At 33.3% G+C, this 14,939-nt stretch overlaps 1 protein-coding gene across 2 annotated transcripts in view; it reads left to right on the forward strand.

Annotated features, from left to right (window-relative positions):
* The first annotated feature begins 169 nt into the window (after nt 1–169).
* Nucleotides 170–14,939, forward strand: part of LOC124534503 (protein real-time) — a 72,541-nt gene continuing 57,771 nt past the window's right edge. For both annotated transcript variants that reach the window (XM_047110416.1, XM_047110418.1), the window contains exon 1: nt 170–523. In XM_047110416.1, coding sequence (XP_046966372.1) covers nt 461–523 — 63 coding nt within the window. In that variant the 5' untranslated portion in view covers nt 170–460. The remainder of the gene's footprint in view (nt 524–14,939) is intronic.

Below are 14,939 nucleotides of genomic sequence, written 5' to 3' on the forward strand. Positions count from 1 at the left end.
TTGTCTTAAAATTATTAGTTAATTAGAATTTTAAGTGAAGTAGGAAATATATATATTTTAATTTACTATGTATTAGTATATTTATATTAAATTAAGTTATTCATACTGAACTAATAAATAATAAGTTTATTTTTAATAATAGCAATTATTTTGTAAAACTATCAAACATAACACGGCTCATTGCGAACTTCAGTGTGAATAATCAATCCATTTTATCGTACGTCGTTGTCGCTTGCTGCGACTCGCGCATTTTTGTCTTTATTTGACATTCGTTTACTCGTTTATTTTTGTGTCATGTTTATTAGAGTGAAGGGGATTTGTGTAGAAATTATTTAGAGGAACTTGCGTACAAGTTATCTCTCACGTCTCTGGTACACAATGACCGTAGTGTAAAAAGCTTAAAAAACTAGGATCTTAAATCCTTTTTTCGGTAAAGGACATTTAGTGCTTGATTCCAATCATGGTCCAGGAATACGTATCACCCGTAAGGGTACACAAATACTCGTTCGAGATGGTGATGGCTGTAAGTAAAATGTACTTTCGTTTAATTACTCGAGTTGTAAAGTTATTGTCATTTATGCTCCAGATGCATAATAATTATCATTTTAAATTGAGTTTTACCAATATTTATTGGGACAATTTGAACGGTTTATATTGCTTTATGTTTTTTTTTTTATTATTATGTATTATTAGACTCCATAAATGTTTCAAATATGATTGTTTATTATGAATATTAGTTTATTCAAAGCGTAGTAAGAAAATTATTAGTTAATAATTTTCTTTAAAACTATTTATATTCAGAATGAATAATACATGCTTCACTGTGTGTATATTATAGTAATATGAACAGGAAACTAAAGAAAGGTCAAAAGAATTTATCAAGTGTTTTTTTTGATAACAAAGTAACATTTATAGTTGTACAGATAAAAATTGATTTTAATTTGGAAATTAATTAATTTGATGGCTTTATTTTTTTAAATTTAAAGAGCATAAAATTATAAATTACTTTATTGTAAGTTCTTGTTATCTTTGGTCAGTCATAAAGGTCTAATAAAACTTATTTAAATTTTGTAAATATAAAAATATATCATTTAATAATGTTAAAACATGATGAATAAAATACCCAAGGACAAATCACATGAAGAAACAAAAGGCTCATTAAATTTACAATAGGACAAAGTGTTTATATCCTTATATTGCATAATAAACCCTCCGTGGATGACATTAGGATTAGAATTGCTTGTATTTATTTAATTTTAAACCATTACTATCATAGAATGTTTTTTAAGGAATAGACAAGTATGTTTCCCTTTGAAAGGCTCGCACATTTTAATTTCAAATTTATTTTCAATCATGTTAAAAAAGTGTTTTGTTTTGTCTTGTCTAAATACAAGAACTTATTTTATAATATCCCTGGTCATATTTTTATTTTTTTCTTTATTGTTTATTGAGTGAAATTATTGACAATATCAAGATGTTTATTTTTATAGGTCTTAATATAGAATAAACAATGAAATAAATTGATTACTTGGTGGTAAGTTATTGCGCAAACCTGCATTTGTTTATACTACCCACTCAACATATATTCTAATGCAAAAGTAATACTTACTATAGCCAGTAGTAGTAACCAAATTAACTACAGGCACAAGGGACACAACATTTTAGTTCCCAAGGTTAAGTTACATGAACAATGATTAATTTTTGTCACAGTTCCTATCTCTATAGGCAGTGGTGACCTACCGTCCGACCGACTTACCGTCATGTGTCAAATATGCCATTCCATTACCAATGCTAAAAAATTTACATTTTTCACATAATGACTTCTAGTTAGTTAAAGTTCTCTGCTTGTTATTAAAATATGCTAATCAAGCATTTTATTTGTGATGTTTGTAATATAATAAATAATCATTATAATTAAATACAATTTTTTATTAATTACGTCGTTGAAGAAGGGTAGGTACCACCCGCTCATCAGATATTCTACTGCCAAACAGCAATACTCAGTATTGTTGTGTTCTGGTTTGTAAGGTGAGCGCAAGAGCCAATATAATTAAAGGCAAAAGGGAATAAAGTCTTAGTTTCCAAGGTTGGTTAAGTGCTGGCAATGTCTTTGGGTAAGTAACAGCCTGGAAATTTCCCACCGCTGGGCTAAGGCCTCCACTTCCATTGAGGAGAGGGTTTGGAACATATTCCACCGCATTGTTCCAATGTGGGTTGGTGGAATGTACATATCTCTGAGTGATGGTGACAAATTACCATCAGGTGGCCCATTTGCACATATGAATCAATATTTTGTATAATTAGCTTACACAAAATAAGTAAATTAAATAATATCAAGACAAGTTAAAATTATTCTTATTGTATACTATTAGGTCATGTTGTTTGTAATTTTTAGTAGTTAGAAATATTCTTGTTTCTGCTTTCCATATACACTTTATCTTACCAATAAAATATATTAATATAGTTAGCCGAATTTAAAACTTATATGCATAAATTTTTATTAGAAATAACCATCTCTCGATAATGTTTGAAATTTTTTTGTCTCATACAAAGTGGGTTTTCCCGCTGCATAATTATCATAAGCACATCAAACCGGTTCCGGTTGATATATGATAAATAAATGCTTATGATTGCTAACAAAAAATATTATACATAGTATAATGCTCGTAGCATTTCGGAATGAACAGTCGCTTTTAGAATGGACGCGTATTTCAAAATCATATCACACATCTTGTATGATGTGGATGAAGATTTTGTAAACCGGATTAATCTGGTACAAACTAGATATTCTCTCTTACATTAGTAGTCAAAACTGAATATTCTCGTTATATTAGTGATAAGATTATAATGCCTGCGCGGTTTTTGTTTATGAGATAGGTGGCAAACGAGCAGGAGCCTCACCTTATGGAAGGTGATTACCATCGTCCATTGACATCTGTATCACCGGGGGGCTTGCAGGAGTGTTGCTGGACTTTAAGAATTGATAACTCTCTTTTGTTGAAGGTTCCCAAGTCGTATCGGTTTGGAAATTTCGCCGGCAAACGCTGGTTCCACGGAGTGGTTAAGCGAGGCAGAAAATTGCTTAAAAATCGCTGTGTTTGTTGTGGATTTTTTGTCATCTATAAGGCTAAACTTGAAATTTTGACGCGATGTCCGATTGTCCTCGGAACATTCCCACTTAAAAATATGATAGAAGATTTAGAGTGATCCAACACAAAACTAAAGGAGGTTTTTAGTGTCATCGACCTCTGGTCTCGTTTGGTTTGGATTAGAAGACACAACCTGCGTTTTTTCTTGATTAATTCTTCTTTCAATATTTCAAAGGCTAAATATTGGCGAAAAATCTCTTTCTTACTAAGATAACATTCATTATTTTCTAATTTTCTAGTTTATCTTGTACTATAAAGAGTCTCACAATAGTAACTCTTCAAAAATATATTAAATACGAAAGTAACTCAGTCTGTCTGTCTGCATGGCTGTTACGCTTTCACGCCTAAACCACTGACGCGAATTTGATGAAATTTGGGTAGGAAAAGTTGTAACCTTTTTTATACCGCAATTTTAAGATCGACTCAATACTGTATATATGCTCAATTCCAAAAAAAAACAAAATTCTCAGTGGGCGGTATTATTCATCGTCATAATAAGAACGCGATTTGTATAAGGGTTTTGAAAAGTACGAATATGAAAATTGAAATAATACCGGAATGAAATAACAGTATAACGCGTGCAATATTGCACCTTAAAAATTCATTGATAAATAACAAAATTACGATATTTGGAATACAGAGTAAGCTTGACTACTGACGTCATGATGCAACTGTAAAGTTATAGGTTACTGCACCCCATGTGTTTGCAGAACGCAAGTACGTCGATTACAGTTACTTCGATGTATTGTCGGTTGATATCGTTTATAACGTAATGAATGTATTAATCAGTATTAATTTTATCGTTAAGTACGGTACGGGTTACACGAGCCACGTTGTGGGTAGAATAACTAGTGATATCACATTTATGTGTTATAAAATATATTTTTTTATAAAATAACTTTACATAAAATATTTACGGTTAAAACAACATAGGCAACACTACTATCCGAATATGTGACTGTATTCTCTAAGATAATAATAATAATAAATTAGTAATATGTTGTTTATATGTTATGTATTGCGCAAATCTGCCTTTACCTCGATATATTTCTGCTTTCCTCGCAACCAGTAGATTCCAAGTATTCCGAAGATTCACGTCAAGTCTAAACATACCTAAGCACATATTTCACTTACGCGACGTTCCTTGGAATTAGTAAATTCTAGAACAGCTATATATAATAGTTTAAGTTATAAACTTGTTGTAACTGGTCTGATGAACCGAGTTACGCAGGGGAATATTTTGATGCATTTTTTTTACAGTGTCATACAATTTGTTCCATGTGTTCTACATTTGAAATTATAGGGTTGGCAACTAAGTGATTGCCGATTTCAAAGAAGAAGGAAAATTTGAAGTTTTTGTTTAAAAATGTAACTTTATTAAATTACAAATTATCCGTTCTTGTCGATGACCTTTCGTCATCGTTCTGGCAGTGAAAAAATTCCACGTTCGTAAAATTTCTGATCTTTGTTATCAAAAAATTGAATTAAATGTGATCGGACATCATCAGCGAAATTAAAGATTTTACCATTCAAAGAATTCTGCATGGAATGAAACAAATGGTTATCTGATGGCGCAAGAACAGGGCTATATGGTGGATGTGATAAAACATTTTGCTTGCGAGGCGTTCTTGCCTTTTCGGAAGTAATACAATAAAATATGTTAGAAGTGCACTTCCTCTTCATCTATTTTTTAATTGGGCTAGAAACAAAACTAAGGCACTAATCGATAGATATTTTTTACTAAATTAAAGTGAGAAGTTTATACAATTAGAAAAAAAATATAGGTTAGTTGCTTTGACCACTTTCACAAAACAAAAGAAAGCTGAAAGTCCACCTATCCACAAAATCGGCAATCACTTAGTTGCCAACCCTATATATATAAAATTATTCTAAAGATAAAAAAGCGTTGTTATTATCGATATCTAGGCAGGAGACTATTATCGATATCATATAAATTAAAATGGCGGTAAAGAGTAACTACAAAGTTTTTTTGCCATTTATTCTCTCTAGAATCTACTTTTCGAACCTGTGTGTCTTACATTTAATTCAATACTGTAACATGACGTCCTTTCATGAGCCTACTCGAAAAAAGTATTTTAGTTTTTGATATAGTTGTATATGTTGTGTTATTCCTCAAGTAAGCTCTGTGACAGTTTTTCCTTTGATAATATACGTAGTGTAAATATTGGACAAAATCACATACATTACAGTACTCTGATGCTAATGTAAGTAGCTAAAGCACTTGCGTTATGGAATATATAATAAATAATAAGTAAGTGTAATGCTTCTAAATTGATTAATTTAATAAGAGTCTGTTTTTTAAATGCGATTATTTTAAACCTTTATTAAAATTTACCGCAAGCTGACGGATTAATTTGTCCTCCTAGAAACCCCGTCGACGCGACAACCCCGTTTAGTATAATAGGATTATCTTATGAGAGATGCTTGAATAACTTGAAACAAACTAGCTTATATTTTATCTACAATATGCAGTAAAGTAATAGGCGTTAAACATGACAACAGGACAAGTACTTGCTCTCCTCTTTTGGAGTATTATATCAGATTACTTCAATTTCGGTTAGTGGATACACCTGTGGTAGATTTTTATCCCACAAACAGATGCGTCTTCAGGAGACTGAACAGTGAAAAGTATAAAAAGGCTATCTTTACTTGGTGGTAGGGCTTTGTGCAAGCCCGTCTGGGTAGGTACCACCCACTCATCAGTTATTCTACCGCCAAATAACAGTACTCAGTATTGTTGTGTTCCGGTCTGAAGGGTGAGTGAGCCAGTGTAACTACAGGCACAAGGAACATAACATCTTAGTTCCCAAGGTTGGTGGCACATTAACGATGTAAGGAATAGTTAATATTTCTTACAGCGTCATTGTCTATGGGCGATGGTGACCATTTACCATCAGGTGGCCCATATGCCCGTCCGCCAACCTATACCATAAAAATAAATATATATATATATATATATCAAATATGTTAGTAAATACGTAAGTATTAACTACATAATGTACTCACACGAATAAGTATCATTTGTAGTTCAACTTGTATACAACAAAGAAGTTGTTTTAATTTCGAGTTAACAATATATTCATCAGTTCATCGACCTCAGCTTGCACGTCATTATTTGTTTTAACCAAATTATATATACACAGTATAAATGTTACATAATACAAAACTAAAGTTAAACACATATGTATTGTAAGCTAAAATTTAAAAATATTAATTAGCATTGACGAATACCAAAATTCACGCTTAATTCACTCCGTGGCCATTAACCTCATATTTATTGAGGTTTTCCTGTGATGCTAGATGGTAAAATTTGTTGATGAAGATGTTATTCTATTTTATTGCACAAGGGTGGATATAAAAACAAATTAGTTAACTCTTATAATTCAATGGAGTGAAAATTCTGACCCGATTTAGCCGCAGGTTCAACGCCTTTACTTGCTAAGATTGTCAATTTACAGACTTCTTCATGAGAGAATAATCCCAGCATATGTTTAGAGTCACGGGCTTATATCAACGAGTACACACAATGTTGAGAACAGCAACCTTAAAAGCTAGCCAATAACCAACGAGACAGTGTAAACATATGCATGGTTATTTTTATTAGTGGCCAATCAGGACGATTGCGTCCTCCGCTCGTCATCTGATGGTACACTTCCTCAATTTTCACTATCGAGCATATGTTCCATACGTAATTTGCCAGAACGTAAATCGTAAGTAAGTGCACATTTGCGGACGTGATCAGAATTGGTTCACGAAAAGCTACGTGATATCATTTAAAATTGGCAAAACATATTGCGTCACAGCTGTATATTTCTTATTTTTCAAGTATATGTTACCTTTTCGTTCCGTATCGTGCCAACGATCATATGAGCATTGGGTTGACATATTGTATTACTTTTTTAATATAACATTTTGACATGGATCATCCTTTGGTGTTCGAGGACGTTGTTCGGATCTGTAGTGTATCCTTAGAGATAGCATGGTAACAATACAGCACTTCCAGGCTCAGTGGGTTTTAGAATCATCATCCCCATTCAAACCGGAACACAACAATACTGTTTTTCGGTAGGATATCTGATAAGTGAGTGGTGCCCAGACGGTCTTACACAGAGCCCTACCGTCAAGTAAATTATGAATATTCAAAAGTAAATGTTATCCGTAATTTAAATTATTAATAACATATTCCCAAAATGTCTTGACTCTGAATGCATTCTTCCTAGAGTTAGGTATTAGTATTTTACAATAAATAAAGCGTATTATATCCAAAAAAATTGGAGCTAATATTTGTTGGTCATCATGCAGGTCATATAAATAAATATCGAATTTATTAAAATCTAAATTGCTAACCGGTGGTAGTGGTATATTGAATTCACAAAATAAAGATCAAAAGTGTTCGTAAGGTGATTGATTTACATATATTTCGATTGGATTTGAATTGTAAAATTATTCACAACACACACTAGTTGTTCGCGGTTGAATATCTGGAACATGTCCAAAATCAAATCAATCAAAATATACTTTGTTCAAGTAGGCTATCGCGAACACTTTTCGAATCCTCATTTTTCATGATTAAATCAATGTAAGCTTCCAGTTTGTAAAGTAGATTCTAGAGAAGTGGCAAGTCAGTACTTTTTTTCTCATAAACATAGATTATCAAAAACTAGAAAGAAAGAAATCACCTAATAGTGAAGAGTAATAAAAGTTTAGTATGGTGAGAGCACTATGTTGAATATTAATCATAATTTTTTTTTTTTGGTATTGGTTGGCGGACGAACATATGGGCCACCTGATGGTAAGTGGTCACCATCACCCATGGACAATGACGCTGTAAGAAAAATTAACTATTCCTTACATCGTCAATGTGTCACCAACCTTGGGAACTAAGATGTTATGTCCCTTGTACCTGTAGTTACACTGGCTCGCTCACCCTTCGAACCGGAACACTACAATACTGAGTACTGTTATTTGGCGGTAGAATAACTGATGAGTGGGTGTTACCTACCCAGACGGGCTTGTACAAAGCCCTACCACCAGGTAAATTTGATTTTAACGTCACAATTATTTTCTCTGTAATTAATATTGAATAAATAATTGTATATGTATAGCATTAATAATTAATTGTTTTCTTCATATTAATTTAGTTGGAGCAGGTAACATTGTAATGAATATGTCACTCACAGGGAACTAGAAAATAGGCTAGTCGGTAGTAATTGAAAGTATAATTCCATTTTGTAGAAGATAATTGCCGCATTTGTTTAAAATTAGTTTTCCAAGGTGTTCGAGTTAAAGGGCTACTTTATGGTAAAACAGCTTAAGAGCCACGATATCTATGTAATTAAGGTGTTATGTCCCTTGCGACTAATTACACGAGGTAACCTCTCAAACACCACCATACATAGAATTGTCGTACTATTGAAGGAAGGATTTTTTTTAAATATGTTTCAAGATTCAACGAAAAGTAGTTTAGTCCGCCATTATATTGCCAATGGATGAACCATGTGAATGTGAATTAAGATGTTATGATCATCTTGTCTGTAATTACACTGGTCCATTCATTCATCAAACTAGAACACAGCAATAGAATAGAATACATTGAATATTGAGTACGTACCCATCTTACATAAAGTCCTACAATCAAGTAAACAGTATTAAAAAAAAAAAAAAAAAACACAACTACCCTGATACAAAATACCCTGATAGGAAGGTTGCGTTTTCCATCTTTGTCCTAATAAATTTGGACCAATTCCGCGTGTAGTATATCGTTTATGTTTCCCTTTGTCTTAAATTATTTATGCTTCAACTACAGTTTCGCGTGTCAATTCTTTAGCTGTGTTATATATGTATATTTCGTGTTCGTGCAGCGTAGCGTATATGGTTTATCGAATGATACCGGTTCTACCGAAACTTGTTGAACAACTTGTCTCAAAATCTCGTACATTGAGTAAAAAAGTTAGATTTAATTCACTATAGCTTCAAGGTCCTTCGTTGCAATTTGTGTTGTTGCTAATGATTATGGAAAAATCCGTTTAGAAATAAATTACTAGTTACCGATTCAATTACACACATTTACGACACACGACGGTGTTTTTAACCGTTTTGTCGGCTGTGATGTGTGCAACTTATTAGCAAATACAAATATTTATTTTTGCAATTCGAACGCGAAGCGGCTTTATATTGCTTTATGATTATGGTTTTGCTTTAACTATCCATAACTAAGTGTAATGCTTCTACATTGAATGTATGAATGCTCGCGATTTACACGGTATTCCTTAGTTTATTATAAGGTTCAATCCGGCTCTGCATAAAAACTTTATTATTTTATGCTACAAATCTCTCAACATTACACAGGTATAGTACGACACAAATTAGATCATCGGCAAAATTTGTAAAACCGATTACTGGCGATTTACACAACCAATAGAAATAGCTCCCTATCTAGCCTTTCGACGCTATTCGTCGCTATAGATTCTCGCGTCAGTTCAACCCGAGAAAGCAAATTGACGTGTCAAATTTACAAATATATTAGGTCATATGATATTACACGTTGTTACGTTAGTGTAAAGATCATATTCACATAAAAAAAATGTTTCTAGTTTGGGATAGCGTACTTAATTCGGATGTGATCGGTTTTACGAATTTTGCCGATGCGATATCTAAGTTGTGTCCTACTATACGTAGTTTAGCTGCCAGTTAGTATATATGTTTTTTCATTTTAAACAATCATCGTAGTAAGTATGCTAATTTAAAATGTCTTAATTATACCTGTGAACAATCCGTATGGATCTGTTCGGTAATTTTTAGTTTTTCGCGTTTATGCAGACGGACGGGTATTGTTACTATTTTTTCTGCTTAAATTTAATACTATAATGTTGTCTTTAATTTGTCATTAACCTAAAACAAAATTGCATATTTCAGTTAATTCCTTTTATCTAAGTGTTTTGATCGTTCCAAGACTAAGCCGTATAAAAGCCTTGTGGCTTCTCGAAGTGCTCCTACCACACCGTCACGGACAATCAATCTGTCGACATATTGCGTTTAATACGTGTGTTTAATGAATAAATCTGTAAGCAAGAAATTTTGTATGACAGTATTGAAAAGCTACAGCTACAAATATACTAAAGCTGAGTTTTTGTCTCAATATTAAATACATTATAAAAAGGTTTATTTTATGGTTTAGTAAAGTGTACGAACAAATGAGCTGCATGATGGTAAGTTGTCACTATAGCCCAAAACCTTTAGCGTTGTAGAACTTGTGAACTATTTCTTATGTAACCAATGCGCCACCAGTCTTTGGAACTGAGTCATCCTTCAAACCGGAACACAACACATACTAATTATTGCTACTTGGTGGTACAATATATGGTGAGCAAGTAGTGCCCACCCAGATGCATAAACCACACAAGCTGGAATTAATAACCGTTTCGATTAAAAAGGGTCACTACTGAGTTTTGGTCTGTTCTTCTCGATCTAATCTACTATTTTAGTCGATTTTAGTTATGAATCACGTTCATGAGTCGTAACATATGTTCCTAAACCAATGATAAATTAAAACAACCGATCGTAACTGCACAATATCCAGGGCCGCATTTAGAGGAGGGCAAGAGGGGATTTTACTCAAAAAAGAGGAGACGAGAAAAATGGAGTCTATTTTTATAATAAACACCAGAGACCAATAGTTCAGATTGACATAGTTACCATTTTTAAACATATAAATAGCTAACCGTCCTGCATTACAAAGAGTAGCTATTAGTTTCTGGCCGGTTCTTCCCGTTATAATCTGCATTCCGAACCGGTGGCTTCACTTAATATAGTTTGTTAAAAGACGATTCAAAAGTGCCTGTAAAAGTCACCTTGAATAAAGCATATTTTGATTTATTTATTATCTGATGTGGATCTTCCGCTTGATTCAAAAAATATTGGAGGCACTCACTTTTTTTACCCTAGGCCTCCAAATCCGTGTCTGATAATACCACGAGTCCTGTTATCAGTTGTTACGCGTCATGCTGGGGGCGTTAGCACCGTATATTGATACAAATAGCTGTCTTCCTTTTGTTTTAAAATGGCTAATGGTAGACAGATGGAAGATATTAGGGTAATGGCTCGCGAGTAATGGCTCTACACTGTAGAGGTCTATTTATAGTTCTAATACTTATCTACTGTAACTGTATATATTCCTATAATAAAAGTGTCTATTTTACAAAATATTTTTTTTAATCTGTATCTCTCGGTCTGTATGTTTTTTCCAGGTAATCTCTGGGAAGGCTTAAACGATTTTGACGGACTTTACCTATACATTGGTAGTGTGTTTAGCGATACCGAACTTTAGAAAAACGAATTCAAGTGATTCACTAATAGTTCTGTTATGTTATGCTCATAAAACAGATCTTGACTAACGTATGTATAAATTGTCGTTTCTTCGCTCGCATTTCGCTCTTTTTACCTATTGGTGGGTAGATGTAAAGAGTTCTTCCTAAGGATTCACGCTAGCTTCGTAGCTAATTCCACCAAATTCAAAATCAGTGTCTTTTCCGTCACAACGCAATAGACACACAGACAGAGTATATGTACCATATTAATACAGTTAACTAACTATATAGAATTTAATTCGAAATTCGAAACGCGAAATTTTGACGAATCCACAATAATTCCATAGGTTATATCTCGAGCAATGATGGTTAATTCGAGTTGAAAGCTGTTTATTTATCTCCCTGTCAATGGATGGGGTTGTAAGTCGGTGTAACATTGCACGAGTGAGATACGAAGTGAGTTTTACTGAATCGCAGTGGTGATCACGTGCTCGAACGAGTCTAGATTAGCGTCGGATACGTGTCAGCTGATACGCGCGTGATCAAACGTTTAGCTGGCTTTTCATATTGTTGTTATTTAAATGGATTTAGCGCGTAATACATGTGTATTACGTACACAATGAACATTGATTTTTATTATTATACGATATTTATTCTTTGATTTACAATAAAGCATTGTTTTTAATCATTTTCAAGTAATAATAAGTATGTCACGGTTAATTTAATTAATTAAGAGTTGTTTTTTTAGAACTATTGTATGGATATCAATTGTACTATTTTTAAATTATTTAATTTAGATTTCACTTGGTCATAGGGCTTTTGCGCAAGTCCTTCTGTTTAGGTATCGTCCACTCATCACATATTCTACCGCCAAACTTATTGTTCTGTTTCGGTTTAAGCTTGAGTGAGCTGGTAGATGTCATGTCCCTTTTGAGGCAAAAGGGATCTTAGTTTTCAAGTTTTGGTGGCGAATTAGCGATTTGTGGTTAATATTTCTTATAGCGTCAATATTTATGAGCGGTGGGGATCGTTTGCCAACCACGTATTCCATAAAAGCAAAAAAGAAAGACTATTTTTTATTCATAACTACTCTCCTGGAATCGTCGCGCAATGTAATATATCTAGTTTAAAGTTATATGTAAATATTTACACAATAAATGGTATATCGATCTTGTAGATCCAGAGATTAGTGCGTTGAGAAGCATTCAGATTTATATGTTTAGATTATAGATTATTAATTTATTTACTGTTTCCTGTAGATATGTTTTAGTACAATACGCGTTTTCGCATGTTAAACAATGGACGATAGTTTACGTAATTGTAATCGTTCAAATCGTATTTACGGCATATGTTGTTACTAGTCCGGTCGAAATAGACATTATTGGTAACAATAATTGGCATTTAACTGAAAATTGGTTCGGAGCTGAGGTATTACGTATCTTATTACAAATTAATAGGAAAGAGCCCCCCCCCACCAAACCAAGATGTTATGTCCCTTGTGCCTGTAGTTACACTGGCTCACTCACCCTTCAAACCGGAACACAACAATACTGATTACTGTTATTTGGCGGTAGAATAACTGATGAGTTGGTGGTACCTACCCAGACGGGCTTGCGCAAAGTCCTACCGCCAAGTAAAGTTTATTTCCATCGAACTACTTCCGCATAACACGGTTGTTATAAGAACTATTTTCTGACCGGTGAACCGGTCCGGTACCGTCCGGTCCTTGACCGGTCCTGTATTGATACAAATAATGGACATTTGAATGTTGTTTACGTATTAAGACATAACTGTTTTCGTTCTGTGAGTCATTTAATGTTATGGATATTTAAATTGAATACTTAATTCAATATGTCGATTTAATAAGCAAAATATTCTATGCACACTCGCACGCGATTAAATATTCGCGTGTTAAAAACAATATGATTTTATTCGCGTTTGAAATAGTGTGAAAATTATCGTGCGGTTTGATTTCGCAGAGTCTCATAATAATGGGTGTTTGTAAGCTATCATATAAATGAAAATATACTTTATTCAAGTAGGATTTTACAAACACTTTTACATTGTCATTTAACATTTTTTTTTATATTAAGTGAGGTCACCACCACGTTTGGAAAGTAGATTCTACCGAGAAGAACCGGCAAGAAACTCAGTAGTTACTCTTTTTTAGCTTTAAAAAAAAGCCATGTAGTTAATTTCAGTTATATATGTATGTAATATAAAATAAAGGTTTAATTTGAATAGCTATTTAGGACTGAGTATTATAAATTTTATCAAACGTTTTTATTGAAAGAGACTTTGTTGTAATGCAGATATGGAACCGGAAGTCATTACTGAATTCAAATTAAATTTAACAATAAACCGTTTCGTTTATGAGTCGTCAATGTTTCAGCTCTGACACAATTTCGGAGAGCAGTCTCCAGCGAGAAGAAACAGCTAATTAACGTTACTGCACGAGATCAAAATATTGATAACTGATTTTTTTTATAATCACTATGTAGTTTAAAACAAAGTCAAGTATGTATGCTTAAACTTTAAAACTACGTAACGCATTTTGTTTTTTTTTTTTAATAGATGGAGTGATTCGAGAAGAAGGTTTAGAACAGAAGTTTGTAATGTGATGTCGTAAATAAACAAATTCTGTAGTATATTAGTTGCAGTTTTGCACGTGTGCGGGGCGGGTCGCTAGTAATATATACAAGGATGATACTATATGTGCTCTTAGATGTAGATTCATAGCAATGCATAATACAATTTGCAATTAACGGAGCGAGATAAAGCAAAACAAAATAAACTCGAAAAACAGCAAACGAGTCTGTGGAAAATCTTATTAAAATAATAATTCAGAAACCGTGACCAGACCGGGGCTTATTATTACCGAACAAATATTTACATTATTTTATGTTAGCATTGTTTTTATTGAAAAATATTTGCAGCAGTAAACATATATTAATTGGTGGGCTTTGCGCTAGCCCGTCTGGGTAGGTACTACCCGCCCATTATATACTAGTAGTTGTCCGCGCCTTTCGGTTTCAGGGTATTGGTTGTCATTCATCAAATTCGATTCTGCGGTTTCGTCGTGATAGAGAGCCAGACATACCTTACTTACTTACTTACTTTCACATTTATAATTTTAATATGGATTCTACTACCATACAGCAGTACCTTTTATTGTTGTATTCCAGTTTTGAGGGTGAGTCAGTGTAAAATTAGGCACTGGGACACATCATTGGTCATTGGTCGCAGCGGTCATAATATGTCAAACGATTGGTATTGTCAATGTTTCTTGCTGTACATATGTCCTTTGTTATTGGTGATCATTTATCAACAGCTGGCCCATCGCTTGCCTATTTATATAACATAAAATTAATATACTTATTATATCTGTTAAGATTGTTCATTTTATGACGTTTCATTGAATCGTCGAATCGTCATGCCGAATGGACTTGGAATACACTAGTAA

This window comes from Vanessa cardui, chromosome 12 (genome assembly GCF_905220365.1).
Source record: "Vanessa cardui chromosome 12, ilVanCard2.1, whole genome shotgun sequence".
Classification (NCBI taxonomy): Eukaryota; Metazoa; Arthropoda; class Insecta; order Lepidoptera; family Nymphalidae; genus Vanessa; species Vanessa cardui.